This window comes from Nestor notabilis, unplaced genomic scaffold (assembly GCF_000696875.1).
Source record: "Nestor notabilis isolate BGI_N333 unplaced genomic scaffold, ASM69687v1 scaffold30114, whole genome shotgun sequence".
Classification (NCBI taxonomy): domain Eukaryota; kingdom Metazoa; phylum Chordata; class Aves; order Psittaciformes; family Psittacidae; genus Nestor; species Nestor notabilis.
In genome coordinates, this window is record NW_009924778.1 from 7243 (window position 1) to 17366 (window position 10124).

Consider the following 10124-nt stretch of genomic DNA (forward strand, 5'->3'; position numbering starts at 1 on the left):
AAATGAAATAACAGACATATTGCTCGAAATTCCCATAGAGTATTTTGTTTTTTTTATACAAAAAAAAGTACAAATTCCAAGTGCTGACATATCACTTGGAGCTTTAAGTAGGAAGTCAATGTGCACCTGAAAACAGCTCTCTGTGAAGAGACCTATTAAAACACTGCTTGGAAATACTGTGGTTAACAACATCGCTCTCAGGTTTTAACCAACCACGAAGAGTGATGAAGTTAAATTTAGTTACCTGGTATGGTTCTACAGTACGAAATGAAGGTAGATTCTGAGGCCAGTAAAAACACATTTAAAACCACAATGCTACTTTTAGGTTTGCTAATATTTTTTTTAAGATATATATATATATAGATATATCTATCTCTATATATATAAAAAGGTCAGCACCACAGGTTGTCCAGCTTGCATTCTAGACAACTAACATAACCCTTCAACAATTTAACCATAATTTAATAGATTTATGGCATTTGGTTTATATATGTTATAAAGCAAAGCTATTAAACCAAGGTAATTCGCTTTGCTCACTTTTGCACACAAAGTAATAGTTGAATAAAATGAAAACCAAACAACATTCTTCTAAAACCAAAACCATCCTCCCAAAGTCCGAAGTTCTAAATCCTAAGCAGAGAGGAGACCTAGCAGTTGTAAGAGTGGTACATGGTATAAACCTTGACATACTTTTACATTCACCTCAACCAGAATAGGAAAAGTGAAAGCATTTTATATATATAAAGCAAATTTATATATATAAACAGACTAACTACCAAAAACAGTTAGTAAAAGCAAACAGATTTCATCGTGACACATGGAAGGAACCAAAGCTGTAATATTCTCTCTCCCCACTGCTGTGTAACTCGTTACCAGCAACAGGGTTTCAGAAATAAACTAAGGGAAGATTACAGCTTCTTGGTGTATCCAGCAGAGCTGCCAATCTTATTCTAATATCTTTCTCCACTGGAATTTGTGTCTTGCCAGATCAACCAGTAGGGACACTTTAGCAGACTCTTTCTATGCTTTCCCCAGCACACTGTCTTTTAGATTTTGAGCATCTTCAAAAGTAAAACAAAACAAAACAAAACAACCCCCCCCCCCAACAAAACAACAACCAACCCAGCCTCCTTCAAAAATAAAGAATACTTATGTAGTCTTCTCCAGAAACCATTTCAAACTGATTTCCAGAAGGTCAGGAAAATTAAAAGGCTGTTATACTTGTACTGAAGATTACTAAAAGAATAATATATTTTTAAAAATACATTAGTAATGTGCTTGTTTGTGTTGCACTTAGAATGTAGTATTTTAATCAGATGCATTAGACATTGCATGAATTTCCATACTAGAATCCATAGCTTCAGAAGCTGAAGCATCATTATCTACTTTCTGTTCCGCAAATGCTTCTGTTCTGTCTGGAGACTCTACCCTGGTTCTTACTTCTGTTACCCCAGGGTGATTTTTTCGCAAGTGCTGGTTGAGTGTACCCTGGAAAGGAAAACATTTCCCGCAGATCTCACAGCGAAAGGGCTTGTCATCTGTGTGACCACGAATATGATACTCAAGTTGGTCCTTGCGGGTATATTTCTTCCCACAGAACTTGCACACGAAAGGAGTTATTCCCATGTGCAACCGCATGTGTCGATCAAGGCTCCCTTTCTGGTTGAAAGACTTTCCACAGTAGATACAGATCAGCCTCTCATTGTATGGATACCAATGACCTCTTGCGTTTCTTTCCCGTGGACTGTTTTCATATCCTGGGTTACTCACCATGGATTCACTGTCAGCCCCTTGCACCAAGCCCTGAACATCACTATGCAAGTGACCAGCGGATACCCGTTTCTGGCGTGCGCGACCCCCTCTGAAACAGCTTAGCATTGACCTGGATGGACTCGTATTGCTCAGGCTTCCGAAGGTTTCTGACATACCTGCAGCCTGTGATGAGGCATGGGAAAACGAATAAACATGTTGTAAGACAGACCCATAGGAACCAACATTTACTGCTACCACTTGCTCTCCATCCACCATTTCAGTATGATATCCATCGTCACCAAGCGAAGAGCTATCGGAGCAGCTTGGCCTGTCAGACTTCTCCATTTTAACTTTCACCTCGGCAATCTGACTTTCCCTTACTATCAGGTCTCCTTGCTCATGATCACCTTCAATTTGAATCTCATATTCAGAGATACTCCCACTGCTTCCTCGATCTGAATGCCCTTCTTCTTGCAGACGACTACGTAGAGTTTTGCTTGGAGTAGTTTCCATCCGAAGATCGCTGCCTGCTGTTGACTGTCGCACCTGAGAGCAATAGGGGGGAGATATCTCAATGGGATTGGCAAAGTAGCTGCTGTCCTTAACTCCATTGCGATTTTCTGGATTTTCTTCAGCACCAACAGTGACAGAGTCAACATCACCAACACTGATCTTCGAGTGAATACTCTCCAGTATCTGTGTGCATTTATCAATGACGCACTGCATCTGTAGAAAGCTAGCTGCGGTTAGAAAACTAACAACATCCTTCAGCTGTAAGGACATCCTTCCAGTGTAACAAAAAGAAAGCAACTGTTCAAAAACATTGGGGTTTTTAATAACTGATATTGATAAGCCACTCATGGTGCTCAGCGCTGAATGGTCACGGAAATAGGGAGAACTGGCAGCTAGGACAGCTTTATGGGCTCGAAATGGCTGACCCTGAATATGCACAATGATGTCACATAGCTTCCCTTGCAGGCGGAGCTCGTTTAACTGGCTCAGAACAGTGTTGCTGTACTCGGGCACATCAAACTGAATGAAACTGCTGCTGTCCATTTCTACTGATGTAAAGAGTAATCTGAAAGAAAAATGAGAAGATTTACAGCCGAGAACGAATGCAGAGTTTCCCATTGCAAAAATAAATGCTTGCACACGTGGAAGTTAAATCACCACATTGATCTCTTTAAGGTGCATTACAACAAAACAGTTGGGATAAACACTTGTCATAATACAAAATAGAGAGTCTTAATCTACCCAGTTCTTGCATTTCTATAATTTGAATTAACCCTCTGCAACATTCACAATTCAATGCTCATAATCCTTGACAGACTCCCTGCAACAGTCTATGTCCTAAAAGGAACTCTGTGATTTTACTCTGATTTAACTCTAGGCAAGTTAAAAACTTCAGAAGCTTTAGGAGTCGTTCAAGCCAGATACTACATTGATATTTGCGTTGTTAAATTGCCCAAGAATGATTTTTGGAAGCTTCTTCATGAAGCTTGAAAAACCTGCTAAAGAAAAGCAACAGGAGCACGTGTGTGTGCACAAACACACACGAATGTGTTTTGAAACCATTTAAGTCTAGGTATGTCAAATTTATTTCAGAGGAGATGAATACACTACACAGCGAGATTTCTGCTTAAACATCTACTTCCTTAGAAAATAATCTAAATAATTACTTAAAAACATAAAAATCAATCTTTCAATATGGACACCACAAACCAAAGAAATCCTGGTGAAAGGAAACGTTTAAGTGCGGACTCAGTTCCAAACTATTCACCCAGCGTTATCAGAGGTTCCCAGGTAATACTGAATTTGGGTCAATCTACAAGGCAGCGTTTGAAGGGAAAGTGCTGGAGCCACCCAGGGACTCTCAAGCTTTTTAAATTTCCTTTTGGGATTTCTTTTTAGACCAACCGTGATGTGAACACTGAAGCTCATCTGACACAGCAGCAATTTCCTAGCTACAATCATCTGACATTTGAATTCTACCCTGACTCAGAAGCCATGGGTACTCAAACTTGCCTGATACACTGGGAAAGCACATTCCAAGAGCATGTAGGGAGATGTATATGTTTCAAACCAAGATCTAAAGGTTGTTACCAGTTTCTCATGGAGTATTACCATACAAAGCACGCACACACACTTGTCCCCTCGAATGTGTCTCTCTGTAGCAGACACCACTCTATGTTTCCAAGACTGGGCCCCTAATCCAGTGCCCCCAAATCTTCAGACTTTTATTGCTATTCTTGTTCTTACTAATGCAGAAGTCTAAACCACATAATATTGCCATCATACCTGTTTTTCCAACTGCATAAACAGATCTCAACATCATCCATTGACTTCTGACGCAGGAAGCATGTCCAATGTATCACAACATACTAGTGGATTTTTTTTTCTATTTATGTCTTATGTTACATGCTGTAATGGGACATATGAACAATTTAAATCAAATTATGAGAATTCAGACACTCTAAAAACAAAATCAACAGATAGGAATATGATAAAAAGCCTACAGGGAAGAGCTGGAGCTGTGTCTGCTGTCACTTAAAACGAACATTCATCATCTCCACAAATGGAACTTTTTTCAGCAGAGAAACAAGACAGCCAATTTCCTGACTTAAGTAACATTATGTCTGACTTAGAAACCGCCCAAAACTCTCACAGAGCATTCAAAATCAGGTTGTCAAGAGTTGCTGAACATGTTCTGTAAGATACCAGTGGGTCATAGATTAAAATGGGTAAAAAACAGACTTCCTTTGAGTTTTTCCAGTTGTTACGTAGAAGCGGGACAAAAGACGATTTATGTGCTCTTTCATCTGCTGAGGGAAATAAGGACTAGAAGGTGGTTAACAGCAGTGATAAGATCACAGCTCTCTAGACAAAGATACCTTTGGCAGGGCAACAAAGCTACAAAACGATTCAGAGCTCGTGAGCTGATGCAAGTCAGACACAAGTCAGAAATCAAACATTACAACAAACAAACAAACCCTGGCCTAACAGCAGTGTAGTTAAACAGCAACCTCATCTGTGTTATTGAGCATCCCTGCACATGGCGCAGAGAGCCACTGCTCAAGTCCCTGCCAGCTGCACCCATGCCACTGGGAAGACAACTTGGACCTAGACAAGATATTAAAATACAAATTGTCACCACTTGCACTGGTCCAGACAGAAGGAATGAATGAAGGTACCTGAGTAGAAGGAAAATGGACATTTTATGTCTTACCATTGAGAAAAAAAGTAAATGTTCATTTGATCATGGCATCTTAGTATCTCTAAATTAATTCACATTCTCTAGGACATGGCCACACATTGAAAATGGACTGTGACCACATCCCAGAGAAAGCAGGAGAACCAGGAAGACAGGGACACCAAGAGGAAGGGGATCCTCAGTGATCCCTGCACATCACAACTCCGCTAGAACATCCAATTATGCCCATAGGTATAAATATCCATAAGCAGTTCTACATCCCTGTTCTCAGATTTGTTTAATCTTTCTTTTGGGAAACAAAGAAGCTTATTTTCCTTAGAATGTTAGGAGTAAACAGCACAAATCCTGGTAGTGAGTGGAGAGAATGATGGAGCTAAAAGTCTGCATGTGTGGCTGTCAACGTAAGCAGAAAGATACAGAAATAGGGATCAAGAGAATATACAGTATTGCTTTGAAGGCAAACAGATCAAGTACACAAAACACAGCCCAGAAAGCAGTGGATAACGAGTTTCTGTACCCATCTGCTCTTAAAAAAAGAAAGCAAACAAGCTACAGCATACACTTGTGACTACTTTTCCACCTTCCTTTCCTCCTTTGAAGACACATCCTTCCTGTGACCTTGAAAACATCTGTAGAAAGCTGGGGTTAAATGACAAGAATTTAGAACAGCAGCAGCACTTGGCAGAAGGGAAACCTCCCCTCACTTCCAGCCGAACTCTGAAATCTCTACTTGGAGCAGTGCAGGAACCGACAAGGATGCCAATGAACCCCTGAACATTCAGGGTTCATTCAGGCAGGACTGCAGCAGGAACAGCACCGAGACCGCAGTGATTTTGCTGGGGAATTCCAACTTTGTTGCACAAGTTTTGGAAGGCAAGACCCGAGGAAAAATCTGGCATTACACACACCAGAGCAGGCACCACTTGCAGTGGTTTACTGATGATTAATGGTTAGAAGAATGATTTTATTTATTCACGTAAATCCCCAATGTCACTATCTAAACAATAAAAGTAATCGTTAGATTGTATTCTCATACACAAGAAGGTTTTCTTTCCGTACAGAATCAAGTTAGCAGTTCCATAATCAAATTCCAGTAGAATTCACCAAAATATTGTTCAGGAGGGTACTGCATCATAACAATACTCAATTATCCCTCAATGCTGGCAGCTCTTTCAGTAGCATGATTTATGGTTGAACTATTTCTGAAACCATTCTGGAAGATGACTACAGTTTGTAAAGGCTGATAAGAAACCTCCATTTTTTTTTTAACAGCTTCCTCCAAGTTGAAATGTCTCCCTAAAGCTCTTCCTTTGGGATGAGGAGAGTAGCAGAAAGATACTCGAAAGCACAAATTAGCTTTGGACCTATCGAAAGTTCAGAATGAAGACAATTTTGTTTGTATTATACAAATTCAAGCATTTGAAGGGTAGTGAGAAGTAGCATAAGTCATAGCAATGCCAGGTAGTCTCAAGGTTAAAAAATAATGCCTTTTGTCTTGCTTTGGATTCCACCTTTGCCTGCGGGAGAGTGCAACGTTAGGTTAAAGTCCTGTAAAATGTAAGTCCACCTCTGGGCACTGGGCTATGAACAGGTCCTCTCTCAACCTCCCTGCATAAGCAGATCAAAGTATTTGAGGGTTTTATATATGTTATATATCCAAGAAATTGGCTAAAGGCTTCCTTGTTTTAAAGCACAGGCCACAGCTGGACACTAAGTTCACTAAGTCTTAGCAGGGCTCAGCATTGAGCCTCCTGTCTATTTCTGTAGATGATCCAGTCACACCCAAAAGAATCATATCAATTCTCTTCACGCCTGCATTGCGTTTACTCATCAGGGTCTTACACAGCAAACACAGGCCACAGTATGAATTTACTAGTAGTGGCTCACTGCCCCGTGTCTTCAAACAACAGTGTTCACTGCAGCAACCTGTGAGCATGACAGCAAATAGGACATGCATTTAACATTTCACATTAGATTTCAAAAGAAACCTACTTTAAAAACTATGTTCTAGAAAAGCTCTTGTTTCACTTAAAACCCCAAGAATAGATGGTGACAAAACACATTTGGTATTTTAATTTTACTGACATCATACAGTAGCAGCAGAGAAGCATCATATAACTACAACACGAAGCTGTGCGTCTGCCAACGTCGTATTAGTTTCTGCTTCTAAGTCTGCACCTGTTTAATTTCATTCACCACTGATGTATGATTTGCTGTTGTCATGGACAGGTGAGTAATACAGATTCTGCTCATCTGAACTCACACAAAGGTGTGAGGAAAGATCCCCTGCATTTTCTTTAGTTAGCTCAGCAACCTGGGTTCCTTGGGGAAAAACCAGACGTTACAAATCAAAGGTGTTGTAGCGTGTCTGGAAACAGAAATATGTAGAGAAGTTAAGAGGATCATAACAAAAATGAAGACTAAAACAAGAAAAGTGCTCCACAACACCAAGAATGGATACCCCATGCGATTCTGCTCAGGATACGGAGAAAAAGCAAGAAAAGAAACAGGCATTTGTACACATCACTGCACTCCTCCCTTGCACTTCAGAGCATTCAGTATTTACTACGCCAGCTGTGAAGAGACGTCACTGCAGAAAAGTATCATCACTCAAAAGAATTTTAACCTAGGAATGTAACTCTCTTGTCTGTGATCAGGGAAGATTTAGGGAAAAAATCTTCATCGCTCTCACTCCTTTCAGTTTAAATTTGCCTTTGTTTTCAGATTACAGCAGCCACAACAATTAACGCTGTACCAAAGAAAAACTACAATCTGGTACTTCGCAGTTTAGGGCCATTCATAAGAGTCCTCTTCAAATAACCTTTGAAAACAGGAAAGAAACTGATCATACAGTCTTTTGCCAGTTTAGACTCGTAACAGTTAAGTACTATATTCTCTTTAAAAAGCCAGCATTTAACAGAGTGCCCTTGCATGGCCTTATGTAGTGTGACACACAGCGCTGCTGCCTCACTGAAAATCTGGCTCTGAAGCATGGTCAGCTTCCCTACAGTGAGGAGACAGATTTTAGTATCACAGGCATTAATAAACAAACAAATAAATAATGTAAAAAGGCAAGCTACTCTGCCAACGACTGAGATGATAATTCTGTGCAGAACTACAGCATCCTTATAACAATATAAGCAGTACTATGTAGCTACATAGCACTGGGGTTTGCATCAATTCTTTCTAAATTCAAGCAGCCATTTTCTTAACAACTCTCCAGCCTTTAAAGATCATGAAGGAAACTCAATTATATTTATCTCAGGTGAGATGATCAGATCCTGCTGTTTTCTATAGATTTAAAAATCAACTGCACTAAAGGTTTTTCCAGAAACACACACAATGAATAATAAAAATAGAGCCTTGTGTATTCCCACCTCATCCATGCAGTCTGTTTCGTGCTCTGTACAACACACTGCCAGAGGCATCCTCCTGGTGACAGGAAATATACCTAATGACACACTTCTCAGTGTAATTTATGCACTAAAATCAGAGCCACGCATAGACATCTATATAAAATTAGAACAACTCCTTCCAACCACAAAAAGAATGATTGGGGGAATGTTTCCACTTGGCACTTAAGGGAACACTTGGAGCTTAATGGAAGAGACCTATAAAATAAGCCTTTGTGTACTAACTAGGTTTTTCTGAACTCTGACTGCACTACATAGAACTAACATTTAAAAGCTCTTTAACATATTATTTATCAAAGTCATAGCACTCTGGCAAGCACAAAGCTGTTGAAAACCTTACTCTTTCTGAATTTGGTCATCTAGATGTCACCTTATAGCAGTAATTCACGAGCACATGACTATTAACTAGAACCAAAGAAAACACAAAGCAATAGGCTTTGAGATCGGTGGTAAAATTGCAAGTATCTGCTTGACCACATAAAGTAATAGCTTCATCCATTTTCTTTCAAAGCTTCCCTCAAATGGAACATTAAATACGTATGGACTTAGTGCTCAAGTATTTGTTATGTCAAACACCACCATTTCCTTAATTACTCTTATTTATACTCTTCTTTTGTGAAGAAGAGTTTTCAGGGAATTACAAAGCTGAATTCTAGAAGTGTTACCAGCCATAGATGAATAAAGCAAACAACAATCTTTGCTTAGGTTGATCAGTATTCCTTGTTTTTAAACTCAAATATATTTAAGCTTAGGCACACTGGAGGGATTGCTGCAGAGAGACATGAAAGTTTGGTATCTCAGAATAAGTGACAGTCATGGACTCAGATGGCAGTTTAACAAAGAGGTGAGATGCAGATCCTAAGAGATGCCACAGCACAACAGAACACCCTGTAACATCTCTGCTGCAGCATGAAACTTCATTTTGTTTGCAGCATCTCCAGTAGGATAAAATGCACTTTATTTAGGGCTTCTTTTACATCCCTAGTGATCTGAAACCCCTTTCCAGCTCAGTGCAACACCTCATTCTGTTAGATTCACCTCTAACACGTAAAGAAAACTGCCAGTATGAATAAAACCAGCTTGCACAAGCCTGTGTTTATACATGAACTCTCTGCCCACACTTTTGTTAAGCTCATTTTGAACAGTCTACAGAATAGTTGATTCCTGATGCAAAAGCCACCCCCCAAAAATCCCTAAATGAACCTTTCTGGTAGTCTAATATCAGAGCAATGCAAAAGTTGTGGAAATGACCACGTCTCTCAAAAATAAATGGCGATGGAAGCAATTAGTTCCTTTCTTAACAAAATAGGTTTCAAATCCTCATTCCTCCAATTGTCAACCATTTGCAAATCACTATAATTTCGATTCACAAAGTATATTATGTTTTGGGGAAGTTTTAACTAAGCTAAAAAAAAGTGCCCATTGGAACTAAAGGAAACACAGACAGTTCAGCCAACACTTCAAATAGTGTATTACCTGTAGTAAAGCATACAATAAAAGCTGCATTTGTCTTATTATTCAGCAGAAACCAGCTTTGAAATGAGTTTGCTTCACTTCTGTTTTAGACTAAAATACAGAACCTGTATTGGAGACTACAAAACAATGTAAAAGCTTCATTAAATTATCTCATAAAAATGCAGGAAACCCCCAGCTTCCTCAGAAGCTGAAGCCAGTCAGTACAAGCTGAAATGTAGTTACTAGAAAACGTAGTTCTTGCACAATTTTATCAGTAGGTATCAGAACAGTAA

The 10124-nt window shown here is 39.5% G+C and overlaps 1 protein-coding gene across 1 annotated transcript; it reads right to left on the reverse strand.

Annotated features, from left to right (window-relative positions):
• Positions 1-1116: 1116 nt before the first annotated feature.
• Positions 1117-4091, reverse strand: ZBTB34 (zinc finger and BTB domain containing 34). Its single transcript, XM_010012763.1, has 2 exons — positions 4051-4091; positions 1117-2830 (listed from the first exon to the last, which is right to left on the reverse strand). Exons 1-2 carry the CDS (start codon positions 4089-4091, stop codon positions 1309-1311), a joined length of 1563 nt encoding a protein of 520 aa, XP_010011065.1. The 3' UTR covers positions 1117-1308.
• Positions 4092-10124: the final 6033 nt, after the last annotated feature.